General features: G+C 37.1%; 1 protein-coding gene across 5 annotated transcripts in view; it reads left to right on the top strand.

Moving 5' to 3' along the window:
* The window catches only part of PTPRK (protein tyrosine phosphatase receptor type K), a 554,520-nt gene that overhangs the window by 454,208 nt on the left and 85,525 nt on the right, over positions 1-14,787 (top strand). For all 5 annotated transcript variants that reach the window (XM_059400696.1, XM_059400693.1, XM_059400695.1 and 2 more), the window contains exons 12-13: positions 5,272-5,545; positions 8,314-8,350. In XM_059400696.1, the coding sequence (XP_059256679.1) occupies positions 5,272-5,545; positions 8,314-8,350 (311 nt within the window). The remainder of the gene's footprint in view (positions 1-5,271; positions 5,546-8,313; positions 8,351-14,787) is intronic.

The raw sequence follows: 14,787 nt of genomic DNA, 5'->3' as shown, positions 1-14,787 counted from the left end.
GAGTGAAATCATATGATAATTGTCTTTCTCTGATTGACTTATTTCATTCTCTTAGCAGAATACCCTGTAGTTGTTGCATCCATGTCATTGCAATGGTAAGATTTCATTTTTTGATGGGTGGTAATATTAAATAGACATGTTCAATCCTGTTATTCCTTATTTCCCTTATCCTGCTTTAGTTTTCTTTAGAGTGCTTATCTTGACATACTGTGTGTTTTTTTTAAATTCATTTATTTGTATTTCCTACTAGAATGTAAACTTCATGAGAGCAGAGACTTTTATTACTGTGTTCATTGCCTTAACCTCAGCACTTTAAGGTTAGCATAGAATGGCACTGAATAGACATCTGATGAATGAATAAATAAGCACTTGACTGGAAAATAGGATAGCCACTATCTTTAGCTAAATACCAGGTAGTATTTTTAATGTAGCATGTCAGTGATAAGCACAATAAATATTATAAGACAGTGGTTTGAGGCCTTTTTCAAACCCACAATTCCTGAGAAATACCTCTGATGGTCTCCTTAGTGCATCTGTATCATTATAATTTGTGGGTGGATTGAGGACTAAATTGAAAAAGCATCCCAATTGACTCTAACTTATACTCCAGTTTCATCCCTGATACCTACCTCCACCTTTAGAATAACCTCCACTGGCTTTAGAAGACAGAGTAACACTAAATGAACTAATCAGAGAAGGTTTTATAGCAGAAGTAGAAAAGCTAGAATCTCTTCAACAGGATGTTCGGTATGTTTAGTAACAATGGTCATTCAAGTTTGAAATGAAGAATATACAACAGGAGGTAGTGAGACAAAGGGTGGAGGGATAAGGTAAGAGATGTGGTAAGATATTAACCCTAGTGCAAAAAGTATAGATTTTTGCCAGTAGGAGGGCTCCACATAGTTTTGACAAAGTAAAAAGTTAGAGAAGAGTGGTTAATACTCAAAGTGGTGGTTTAGGAAAGTATGAGCATTTTGAAAAATGGTTCTTTTGCATTCTTCATGAACAGTTCATGGCATTTAGAGACTGGATCGATGGTGTGATGGGTGGATGGGTAAATGGATGGATAGAAGTTTGGATGAATGGATGATTGGATGGATGGATGGACGGACGGACGGACGGACGGATGGATGGATGGGTGGGTCCCCGGAGAACATGAAGAAAAAAAATGAGGGCAAGAAAACTAAACGTAAAGTTTAGTTTTAGTAAATATGGACGTAAAGTTGTAAATATCCCCCTAATGGTGGAAGCAGTGGGAATGAAAAGAAATGGCATATTACAAGGGAGGTAGAACATGGTTAAAATAGAATTTATTAAAGTTAATGTCAGGATTTTGAGCTTTGTTGATTCAGAAACTGATCCTTCTTCTTACGGAAATAAGGAAGCCCTGAGGGAAATGGCTTGTGTGTTTAAGGAGTTAAGAGATGAAGCACAGGGAGTATGATGGTCACCAATATATTTAAGCCTTTACTCTGTGGATCCTGAAAATGTTTGCATTAGGTCCATATGAGCAATGGTGGCTGTGCGATCTCAGGAAGTCTACTCATAAGAAAAATAGCAAAACACTGGAGATAGGAAATTTCTCCTAAAGATTTAAGGAGACATTTTAGATATGAAATGAGAGTATACAATTGTATAATTCATTATTTGCTATCACTAAGAAGTTGCACAACCTAAAACTAAGACCAGATTCTCAGAGGTTTTATTTACTAACGGGTTAAAAAATATATATTAGGCAGTTGTAGGTAATTTTGATTTCAGCTTCAACAATTTTAAACATGAAACCAAGCAGGCTGTCTACTACATGTATCATTTAATCACTTTTTGAGCTAATGGCAAAATCCCCTTATTTTTTTTAGTCTTACGACTGAAGGAAAATTGTATGATGAGAAGTCATCATTTGGCATCCCAAAAAACTATATACCAATGTCTAATCAAATTAAAGTATAATAAAGTGAAATCATTTTTAGTTTTTTAACATAAAGAAACCATATTTTCAGCATCAAGTGAAGATTCATGATGCCAGTATATTGATTTTAACTTAATCATAGAAATATTTTAGGGATGCCTGGGTGGCTCAGTCCATTAAGCTGCTGCCTTCGGCCCAGGTCGTGATCCCGGTTCTGGGATCCAGTCCCACATCAGGCTTCTTTCTCAGTAGGGAGCTTGCTTCTCTCTCTGCCTCTGCCTGCCACTCTGCCTGTTTGTGCTCTCTCTGTCTCTCTCTCTGAAAAATAAATAAATAAAATCTTTTTTAAAAAAAGAAATATTTTAAAACTTTAATTAAATACAAAATATGGGCAGAGTGAATGCAGCTATTTAGGTGGCATTGGTATATTTTTTTTTTTTTGTCTTTTAATTTTTTTATTTTTTATAAACATATATTTTTATCCCCAGGGGTACAGGTCTGTGAATCACCAGGTTTACACACTTCACAGCACTCACCAAATCACATACCCTCCCCAATGTCCATAATCCCACCCCCTTCTCCCAAACCCCCTCCCCCCGGCAACCCTCAGTTTGTTTTGTGAGATTAAGAGTCACTTATGGTATATTTAAATTGCTAAAGTACTAAGCTCAAACAATATTTAGATCCAGCTAGAGTTAAATACCGTTCAGTAATTAGACAACCACAAGGATGGAAAAGCATTGGCCCATTTCATGTAATCAGTCAAATCACTTCTAATTTGATTTCTCATTCCTTATTTTCTGTCTTTTAGTTAATTTGTATTGATAAATAAGAAAGTAGAAGGTGAAAACAGACTTTTTAAAAAAGTGGAAGTATGTAAAAAAAAAAAAAGTGGAAGTATGTGGCTGGACAACAGCCTGCTCACACAGATTAATCAATGAAGGGAAGAAAATTTCTTTTAAAAAAATGAATTTTATCATTTTTAGTTTGGGGTTTCATCTCAAATTCAGTGAGCTCTTTCCCCAAGACTAGATTGCACTGTTTCTTCTTTTAATCCTCTCCAGCATCATCAGTTTGCTTTGGTCCTAATAGATGCGGAGAGACGAGCTGTCTTAGATGAAATTCTTTAATTTGGAATGTACAACCTTTGTCAACTATGTGACAGAATTAGTTAAGACTATTTACTAGATTTTCTGGATTTTTCTAGAGATATGGGATAATGGATGAGAAATTTATTTTTAGGGATTAGGTGAAATGATTAACAAGCATGAGCAATTATCATTATTGCCCAGTAGGGCAAGAATACGATGTTAGGCTTGTTTGGGGAGTGTGCATATGTACGTCTGTCTATTGAAGAATATGTATCCACAGGATATGCAGTTGTGTAATATACAAATATAGATTCCAAGTTGAAAATAAACAGAAAAAAAAAGATTACATTTGCTTAACACAGCATATGTCAATTGTGACTCCTCTTTCTCTGCAACAGCTATGCTTATGGATTTCCTATATTCTATTTTATTTTTTTAAGATTTATTTATTTATTTTTAGCAAGCTAGAGAAAGAGGGTGGGAGAAAGCATGAGCAGAGGGAGGGGCAAAGGGAGGGAATCTTCAAGCAGACTCCTTACCCAGTGTGGAGCCTGATATGGGGATCAATCTCACAACCCAGGAGTCGGAGGCCCAACCAACTAAGCTACCCATGCGCTCCTATTTCATTTTAAAATTGGCAGGTGTCTGTTCCTTGGACCCCTCAGAGAGCCTGTATCCTGTCAGTAGTATTCCTAGGAGCTTCGGGACCCAACTCATCCAAAGTACAGAGAACAGTGGACTAGACATGATTTCAGATAACAAAGCCTTCTGCCTTAGTTGCTTGCCCAAAGCAAGATTTCTGACATTAATACAATTTCTGTTCTATTTCTACAGGAAAGGCAACAGATAGCAAACCACCAAGTTCTTAGCAATATTTTAATGGAAAATGGGAACTTGAAATATTAGAGAAGAAAAGAAAAACTTTATAAAACTTATTTCTTTTAACCTCTGAAGGTTTTCTGTTTGTAGGTATAAAAGAGTTTATGCTAAGTTAGAATTTTAGACCAGATTCTAAACCAATATAAAATTTTATTTTTAATTATCATAAATGCAAATTCAGTTTTTCTCTCTCTGTCTCTCTTTTGGTATGTCCGTCTGTCTCTCTACTCTCTCTGTCTCTCTCCCTCTTCTTTCTCTTTATAGAAGTTCATTAAGAAAAGATTCTATCCCTTCTGGAGAGTCATTCAGTGACTGTTGTCCCTAAATAGAATGAGCACATTTGCCTAGAGACAACCCTCCATACGGCTTATTTGTATTCAATTTACATAAGCAACGACAATGCATTCTTTCTTAATTTTCAGGGATTTTAAATTCATTAAAAACATATAAAATATATGAATAATGCCAACTTTCTCAGGTGTATATTACCTAAGAAAAATTTGCCCGAAGAACATACTACAAGGAAAGAATAATATTAATATACCAGTTTCAGCAATTGATGTAAAAAAAACCCATTAGTGATTAGGCAGACCTTTATTTTAAAGTTCCGTTATTTTTTCTTTACTTTTCTCTGTAAAATAATAGCTATTGTGGAGAAGTTTTGAGAATTTTAAGAAAGGTATTAGAAGGTTTAGGTTCGAGCTTTAATAGGGCAAATGCCATCTGTTTCTACAATTTGTAACATTTTATTATTAACAACGCTAGAAGAAGGAAGCAGTCTATTTCAGTGGCGAGGACAGATTTCTGTCCATCTGTGCCCGTGTTGCTGCATGCCACTCGCGCTTTCGATCTGCATAGCTCTGAGCCAGTGTTGATGCCGTGGCAAGGTCAAGAAGGGGAGAAGCCTGTCACCACATTCTGTCTCTAATGTGATGACAACCCCACATGGGTACTCGAGCCCCACCCTGAGGCACTCGTTCTGTTGGGCCTCAGAGCAAGGCCTTCCGGACCATGATCTCAAAGGAAAATGCTAATTTTAAATATTTAAAAATATCAAAGAACTTAATCTGTTACATGTCTCTCGTTAATGTCAAATCTCCTAAGAAGAGGGCTCATTTGTCAACATTAAAAAATGGGTAGAATTCTGCAGTGATTTTTCTTACTTTTTTTTCCAGTTTCTTCATATCTACGTTGAGTTGCAGGGAAGGAGAATCCCCACAGGATTCTATTTTAGTGCAGGATAGCTGGGGAAAAAAGCATGCAATGGGTTAAACGGACTTTAAAGATTGAAATGTTGCATGTTAGTATTAAATACCACTTTCTTTTTTTTGAGAAATCTTAGTATATAGAATCTCTAAATGTGTGCTTTTTTTTTTCCTTTTTCCAAAAAAGTGCTTATCAGATTGTTGTGGAGGAGTTGCACCCACACCGAACAAAGAGAGAAGCTGGAGCAATGGAATGCTACCAGGTCCCCGTTACATACCAGAACGCCCTGAGCGGGGGTGCGCCATACTACTTCGCTGCAGAACTGCCCCCAGGGAATCTTCCGGAACCCGCCCCATTCACAGTGGGTGACAATCGGACCTATCAGGGCTTTTGGAACCCTCCTTTGGCTCCACGCAAAGGATACAACATCTATTTCCAGGCAATGAGCAGTGTGGAGAAGGTGAGCTTCCTTCAAAATTTGCTTTTTCACTGCTCTGAGGAAAAACTGCAGTTGAATTTTATAAATACCCAGTAGCATGTGTCAGGGGGAGAAGAAAAAAAAAAAAAGAAAGAAAGACGGAGGGGAAAAAACACACCCATGTGTAGGGGGTGTTGTTCCTGTTCTCAACAGTGTGTACAGTTTGGGGCGGACTGTCAGGTGGAGGCGCCAAGCGCGCTCCGTGGCATGGGATTCCTGTTTCCTAGTAACTGCTTCCCCTGCAGCCTGCTTCAGGAAAGCCCACCAGAACAATAGTGAGCAAAAGGATTTGAAAAGGTGGGTGTTCTGCTGCTGGGACTCCAGCCCCAGTAAATACTGGGCATTGTTCTGTCTCCTTTGCTCGGTGGTAGCACACTTCAGAAGATTAAATTTACTGCAGGATAAACAGAATGCGTGTTCCACAGCAGGCTAATAAACCCTTATAAACTTTTCAGAGGGTACAAGCCAAATAGTAAATAACAAGTAACAATCCTCTGATTACAAAGTAATAGGATGCCTGTGGTATATCTGCCAGAACCTAAACAGAAGGCTGCCTGGAGATGGCCGGGTGCTGTGCCATTAGAGAAGTCTGTTTTCCATTTCCCCAGTTGCCCCTCCTTTTCCCATTTTGGACACAGTTGTTTTTGAACACTGCCACTGATCCCAAATGAATATTGAAGAGGAATACACAACAGGAAGATAGAAACTACCGGTGGTTCCATTTGGGGGGAAATAACCTGGCCTTTCACGCCTCGTGCTGGTTCTCTTTGAAAGATTTTCTTTCCTAAAACTTATTTAATATTTTTTTTCAGAGAGGGATAAGGAAAAAAAAATGTCAAGAATAGAAAACTCCTACAATTTAAAACCCAACAGAAGACTGGCATTTTTGTGTACTTATAGCTGTATAGGAAATTTCTGGGTTTGAGTAATTGAGTCCCTGAGGTGGGTTCCTGGGAGATATTGTGAAATAGGTGATAGCCAATTGCAACAGTCATATTATACCTTGGAATAGTTGAGTTAAAAGACACAATCCAATTGGATTTTCTGAAGGAGTCGTGAGAATTTAAGGTATTGAATGGCTGCTTTCTAATGAAAGCTCTATCTTTCTGCTTACCCACATTTCTTTGCCAGTATATGGCAAAGAAAAATACAATGACATCTTCTAGGATGTACTTCAAAGCGACGGGCTGCCCATGGTTGAAAACGTTATTCTTATCTCTTCTCTAGTTTATTTTTACGTAAGTGGGAATCTTTTGAGGCAAGTTGGCTGCCTGCCTCCCACATGCCCATCATTGCACATAACTGGTACAACTGAGCTGCTTAAAAGAGAGAAGACCATGGAAGTTATTGTTCTATTCTGAGTATAGAGTAGCATGGTGGCAGAAAACAGTTCTGCATTTGGGTATTCATCTTTAGAGATGTGAGTGATTCTCAATTAACTTTCATTCCTGGGTCTGTAGTATAAGGGGAGTGTTAATGAATGTTACTTATAAAGGATTTTCTCTGGTACTCTTTAAGAGCCTTGATATGAATGTTCTCTTCTAAGTGTTAGTATATCTACATGTGGTTTAATCGAAGTACAGAGTAGCAACAATATATCTCACGGTTATCTTGGCAAATACTTTGAAGATGAATGTGGTTCCTACCAGCAGAGACTGGAAATCCTGACAGAATTAACAGCAGTTGCTTTTAGGATCAGAATCCCTTTGGGCCTTTGTAGGAATGTGAAACAATCTCCTGGAGTGGACTGTAAAGGCCTCAAGACACAATTAAGTAATAGAATGCAAAGTTTTATTTTTAACTACTAATTCCCCCTCAGTGCTTTGTTTTGTATAATTAAGAGAAAATTATAAACTCTTGGCTTGTCAATATATAGAACTACTCAAAATGGAGTTACAAATACCTCCTAAAAACAAATAGTCTGTGTTTTGTTCACTGGCTTTACCATCTTTTCCAGCCTCTGGTATGTTCAAAGATATGAACTGAAGGAACGAAGTCCTGGAGGTGTGTGGTGCAGGCCTAGAAGTGCACTTCACCACATAGTGCCACATCACCCCATTACCAAAAAAAAAAGAAAGAAAAGAAAAACAAAACAAAACAAAACAGAACCTGAAATAATCTTTGTCCTTTCTCATTTCAACTTTGCCTTCCTCAACTCCATCTGTCTAGCAAGAGTAGGAAAATAGTCCCAATGAGAAATCTTTTTAACCCATAATAACCCTTAACAGCGAAATTAAAAAGGAAAAAAAGAACAGATAACTCATACTGCAGCCGTGATGCAACTTTTGGATGATCTTTCTAACTGTTGTCCTTGAGCTCAGTAGTCATGCCGGGATCCAGGTGAGGGTATGGGATGTTCAGCTTTGGTCTGAGAGTACAGCTGTGTTGTGAAAATGAAGCTGGTGTCTGGGTCCAATTTGTATTTGCTTTGCAAACACATATTTCTTTCTAATTGTTTAAAAAGTACGGTAAATACAAAGACAGTGCTTTTACTACATGTCCCAGACAGGATAGCCTGTTTGATTACAAGATAAAAACAGGACACCTGAATTTTTAGAGAATACTGAAACCATTTTAAAAGTTCTTACTTCAGATTTTTTAAAGATCTCTCTGAGGATACACTTCAAAAATAAAAAATTTCCTTGATATTGCAATTCTGCTCTTCTTAAGCTTAATTTATAACCTGGGATTATGAAATAGGAAACATTGTCTATACACTGACTGTTCTCTTTCATATTTCACTCCATCAGGAAACTAAAACCCAGTGTGTACGAATTGCTACAAAAGGTAAGAGGTTTGCCTTTTTTTTTCCTCTTGAGATTCCATTCGCCCGGGTTTTAAAATGAAAGAGCTTTGTTCCCCCTCAGGGCTAATTAAATGTGACACTTCTTTTGCAGATTGTTTGTAGTAGGCCCAGGTACCCAGGTACACCGCCAGTTATCTGACTCACTTGGGTGTCTCTAGCACCTTATGGGTGCTACTTTCCATCCTCTGGTCCTTGACTGGAGGAATCCTGTTATGAGGATAGGAAGGATTTAGAAAACCTTAGAAGGGCTCATTTCTGCCATTTAGTGTCTGAAAGGTCTTATGCCGCTGATCAACCAATATATTAGGAAAAGCTCAGCAATATCAGCTCAAAATAGCAAGTTGTTTTTTTTTAAAAAACCTTTGTTACTTTCTGTGGTAAACACTCAGACATTAATAGGAGCTGAGCTAGTACTTGCATGTGTAAGAGCAGAGATGTGGAGACCGATCCTTGTCTTCCTGAGTCATGCAATTCAGTTGAAACTATTTTGCTTTTTTTTTAACATAAGAAAATGGTTTTAATCCAGCTCATGCCAAGGAATTAGATCTGTGATGGCTGACAACCAGGGTAATCTTGCTGATGTTGCATATTACAGCTTAGTTGCCTCGTTTCTTTAGGGGGAAACATTTTCATCTTTGAATGGGTATTTGGAGTTCAGGTATGAGAAAGTCTCCTGCGTTCACTATGTTTATAATCCTTCATTGAAGAGTTCTTTGTACCAATGAGAGAGAGGGCTGTTTAGTGTATTCTGTCAAAAGAAACAGGAAAAAGCTATCCCCATGCAGACGTGGGACTCCGCACAGGGTTGGTGCTCTGGGTGGTTTCTGCCAAAATTAGTATTAAACCCACATTCATGAGCAGTAGTTGATTCATTTGGGGTAGAAATGAATGACCATATTCTGTTTGTGCTGGCATCTTTCCTTTCATCATTTTTCTCCATTTAATCACCAATCTGCTCAATTAAGCATTTGTGTTTTACTCGTGATTTGTAAAAGCAATAAAGAAAGACTTTTCCCTTGACTCATGAGAAGTAATAAAAAAGCTTAATAGAAAAAAAATGCCTTTTTTAAAAAAACTCAAATACTAAGTCTCCCCATAATTTTAAAAATTGGGCAATATTTAATGAAGGGGAAGAGAATATATACAGATATATATAATGTACAGGCATTTATTTTATTTTAAAAACTTAGCTTGTAGATCAGAAAATTAGGGTTCAAATTTTAGAAGGCAATGGCAGAAGACTTTTAGATATATATCACCTATGCTTTTCCAGATTTAAAATAGAGTCAGAAATACAGAATGGTCTCGCATTATCCTCCAACAAGGTCTTTAGATATGGTCATTTTACATTTCTATAGCTGAGAAAGGAAAGCTATAAATGATTCTAAAATTTTAAATTTTCATATTTTGTTATTGAATTATTTGCATTTACACAAGCTGTTTAAATGTCATTTTGTCCCTATCTCAATACATATAAAATTATAATGACAAATATCACATGATATTTAGACTGTAGGAGAGGTGAGATTATGGAAATTGAACTTACCATGTGGCATACAGTACTTGCCAGAAACCAAGAGGTAGCAAGAAAGAGTTCATTTATGGTATTTTCTGCTTTGTCTGGTAATCTATCCCTGCTATTCTTCTGAGTCTCAGGTTGACAGTGTGGCTTAATGGGTAAGAGAAAAGGACTCTAGCCCTGGACTGTCTAGGTTCAAATCCTGACTTTGCTCCTTACTGTTCTTTACTCTTGGCAAATTATTTATCATCCTCGGGAAGCCTGGGTGGCTCAGTTGGTTAAGCAGCTGCCTTTGGCTCAGGTAATGATCCCAGCGTCCTGGGATTGAGTCCCACCTTGGGCTCCTTGCTCAGCAGGGAGCCTGCTTCTCCCTCTGCCTCTGCCTGCCATTCTGTCTGCCTGTGCTCACTCTCTCCCTCTCTCTCTCTGATAAATAAATAAAATCTTTAAAAAAAAATTATTTATCATCCTCAAAATAAGAATATTAGAGTATCCTTTTACAAATTATTTTGAGGATAGAAATAGTTTATATATATGAATATATATATATATATATTCAATCATGCCTAGTATAAAATTTAATTGCCATTTTATCATCATCATAATTATTACAATCATTGTGTACCTTACCTCAGAAGGACATACTGTATTCTGCCCTCATCTGTGGAAGATACATTCCAAGACCCCAGTGGATGCTTGAAACCACAGATAATATCAAACCCTATATATACACTACAGTTTTTTCCATCCATGCATATTTATAATAAAGTTTAATTTATAAAATAAGCACCATAAGAGATTGCTAACAATATCATAGTAAAATAGGATAATTATAACAATATACTGTAATAAAAGTCATGTGACTGTGACCCCTCTTTTTCTCAAAATATCTCACTTTACTGTACTCACTCTTCTTATTCTTGTGATGATGTGGCTTAACAAAGCCTACTTGATGAGATGAATTCAGGTGAATGATAGTAAGCTACTACTGACCTTCTGACAGTAAGTAAGGATGTAGATCATGTTTCTGGACTACAGCTGACCATGGGTAACAGACATCATGAAAAACAAAGCTGGATAAGGGGGGAACTACTGTAATTTGTGTTATGTAGTTATGAAATAAATATATATAAAAACAAAACTGAATTTTTGTGATAGAGATTACTTGGCAAAAAGTGGGTTTTTAATTTAATTCCTTGTCTGAACGTTTAGTATTTTTCCATTTATGAAAAACCACACTTTTTAGTTTAAAGTCAATTTATTGCCTGATTACATTTTGAACTAACACCATACAAGTATTACTCAGCTTTGGAATAAATTTTTTGCTATGAAAATGAAAAAGTTTCTCACAGAACATTTTGAAGACAGACTTAATAGTCAAAATGGCATGACCATATTGACTGAGGAAGAGGCATGAAGGAAACTTTTGGCCAAGGAAATTGTTGAATATGTCATAAGAAAACACAAAGGTAAAAACCCATTAAACTATATACTTGAAACATGTGTAAGGGTACCTGGCTGGCTCAGTCAGTAGAACAGGTGACTCTTGATCCTCAGGATTGTGTGTTTAAGCCCCACACTGAGTCTGGAGCCTACTTTAAAAGTAGGCTACTGTGCTAATTTAAGGCACTGAAAATTCTTGTGGGAATGTGAGAGAATATAAAAGCCAAGAACAATTAGCATACACAGTAGAGTAGCATGATGATTTTGAAAATTTTTTGACATGTGAGAATTGTTCAAAAAAATTTCCAGTGTATATTGTTTCCTGCCTTACTAGAACTCATTCCTCATGATGGCCATAATGACTATACAGACTTTGGCTTGATTATTGAAAAAAAAAAAGTTTGAAGTAAATAATCAAGGCTATAATGTCCGAAAGGAAGAGTGATATGAAAATGTTATGGGGCGAAAGAAGAAGTGTTCTGGAAGTTGTGTTCATTGCAGTTGAGAACAGTGGTGCTGCCTTCTGACTTGTGTGTGGGTAAGAAGTCATTGAGAAGTTTATGTGTCGGGAATGAAGTGGAAGGGCTGATCTCAATTATCATGAGAAACATGAAAGTCGTTCCATTTATAAAATAGCATATCCCAAACTAAAATTGTTGCAGACCTATGAAAAGGACTTTAATCAAAAGTATCTTGGAAAAGAAAAAGGAGAGTAAGTTTCAGGAAAGGTTTTTGTGGTACCTCAAAGAGGAGGGACAGCACTGGGAACTCGCTTGTGCAGTGAGGTGGGCATGCCATGCAGCTTCACATACTCAGTGTGCAAGTCTCTCTAACCTCCACTGAAAAGAGTGCTTTAGGTTGTTTAATGATAGTTTGCTCTCTGCCCTTTTACATATAATTTATAACAGTGCTCTAAATCCATATATACATATACACATTTATTTGCAAATTAGTAGCTAAGATCTTGTGCTTTGTTGCCATAAATAATTTATAGTGCAATAACTATTCTTCTCTTAAGGAAGTTAAGAAAAGTAATGCCTCTGTGGTTAGATTTAAACACCGATTTGTGCAAATATTATATAAATTATAGCAAAATTTACTCAAATAATTTTCAAAAAGTACTTCACAAATGGATGTTATTCCACATCTCCATTTATAAGTAGTTTGCTGTGGCGGACTATTGTCTACTCATTAGCCATTCTTTGACTTCTTCCAATTTCATTTGGATATCAGTATTCTAATCATTCATTTAGCAAATATTTATTGAATGCCTATAATTTACCACACAATGTTCTAGGCTCTGGGGATAAAGCAGTGAAATAAAGAGAACAAAGACCTTACTTCCGTAGAACTTAAATTCCAGTAGAGGAAACAGACCAGACAAAACAAATAAATGTGTGATATGTCAGAGGGTGATACCTTCTTTGGAGATAAATAAAGCAGTAAACAGGAGATGGGAAATGCTGGGGCACATATCTAGGCCATAACTATTTCACATACCGTTATCAGAGAAAGACTCCCTGGTAAGGTCAAGGACGCTAGGGAGGAATCCATGTGGTGAAGGATCACACAAGGCAGAGGGAACACCTGCAAAGACCTTGAGGAGAATGTGTCCTTGGCTGCTCAAGAAAGGTAGGCTCAGACTGAGGGGATGAATCTGATGGGTCCAAATCAGCGGTTCTCAAACTTCACCGTTAGTAGAATCATCTGGAGGGCTTGTTAAGGAGATTGCTAGGCCTTAACCCCAGAGCTTCTATATCAGTAGGCCTGGGGAGGGGCCCAAGAATGTGCATTTCTAACAAGTTTACTGCTGATGCTGCAGGGCCCACACTTTGAGAACCACTGATCCAAACAAATTCCATGCACCTGGCCAGTGATTGCTTTAGGGTTTTGTGTGTTACTCAGTTTTTATCAGGGAGATCTAAGGATCTGTCTTCTGTCAGGTATTCTAACAAATTGGCTCCTTCCTGATTTATAAAACCAAGAGCAATCTTCAACCCATCTTTCTTATCTTGGGGCATTGTTTTGTAAAGTTGTGATATTTAGAAAATTGAGAGCCAACTGGGTTAAAAAGAAGGGAAAGTCAAGGGAAAGAAATAAGCCAACTCCAAGCCCAAACAGCTCTGAACTTTTGAATTACTCGTTGCTAGAACTCCTTAACCCCAGATAGTTATGTTTGAAAAAGCAAGTCTTAATGAAAATCACTACTTGTGGGTAATTTGTCCCCTGCAGCAAATACTGTGTGAGCTGATGTTAGATTTTTATTTTACTTTGGGAATAATATCTTTAAAAATAGTGGTTGGGATCCAATGTGATACGTCAAGGACCGATTATTTCATTCAGTGATTGCAAGAAAGCACCTAAAACCCATATAATCTAATCACTACCAGTGGCATTTAAAAAATAGGGAATTCCCTGGGTAACTGGGTGGGCAGTCACATACTCTCACGCTCTCTCAAATAAATAAATAAATAAATAAATAAAATCTTTTAAAAAGAAATAAGGAATTCCTTTTAGGTGTCAGTCTAGAACACCAGGAACACATCCTTACTGGCCTTCTGAGAGAGCTAGAAAGAAGGAACCTGGATAGTTTCAGAAGCTGTGGAAAAAGGGAATTCCAAAAGCTAAGACGTGCATATTTGCATTAATCCACTTACTTATTATCAGGTTATTCCTTATTTTGATAAACCTAAATTTGACGGGTGATTATGAAGGATGTCTGTAAGGTGCGTTTAATTCATTTTCTATATCCCTGTCCAGGGAATGGGCTAAGTCAGATGATTATTAACTCAGAATACCACTTGTTTTAAACAATGATGATATGCATCCTTCCCGGATTCCTCAGAAATATCTTGACTTCATTGCTAGTGTACATTTTAAACATGGCTTCCAGTATTAAGAAAAATTCAGTTGTCATGAAATAGTAGGTGTGTGTGGAAGATTTTATTCAAAATATGTACTATAATATACAAACACTGCTAATATTTTAATTTACTTTGTTCTTTCTCCTCTCTTTTGCTGTCTATTCCCTAATTACTGGATAAAAAGTAGGATTTTTAAAGCATTTTCATAACCTTAATTTTGTCTCATGCTGCTTTTGTCAAATCGTTCTTTGTGCTCTTTTCTCTGAGTGTGCAGATGGATAAAAGAGCCTCTTTAAGTGATTAGACATTCAGAAAAAGCAAACATGAGAAGAAAAAGAACTTAGTCTGTCAAGAAGTTGCAGGAAAACCATAGAGGCTCCAGTTGGTTGTGCCATGTGTGTGGAAGCCACTTGACTGAATTCATTTCCACCATATTTCACCACAGATGACTTTGAACTTGAGTAGGACTCAATCTCAGCTCTTAAAATGAACTTCTGTGCTTTATCTCTTAGCTCACACCTGAGGTAGAGGGTGGATTGAAAGCAAGAGTGAGGTATACAGAAACAATTATTTAATTTGGCTTCAGGGCCAA

Source organism: Mustela nigripes, chromosome 5 (assembly GCF_022355385.1).
Source record: "Mustela nigripes isolate SB6536 chromosome 5, MUSNIG.SB6536, whole genome shotgun sequence".
Lineage (NCBI taxonomy): Eukaryota > Metazoa > Chordata > Mammalia > Carnivora > Mustelidae > Mustela > Mustela nigripes.
The sequence above is the reverse complement of the archived record's forward strand: the minus strand, read 5'-3'. Positions and strand labels throughout refer to the sequence as shown.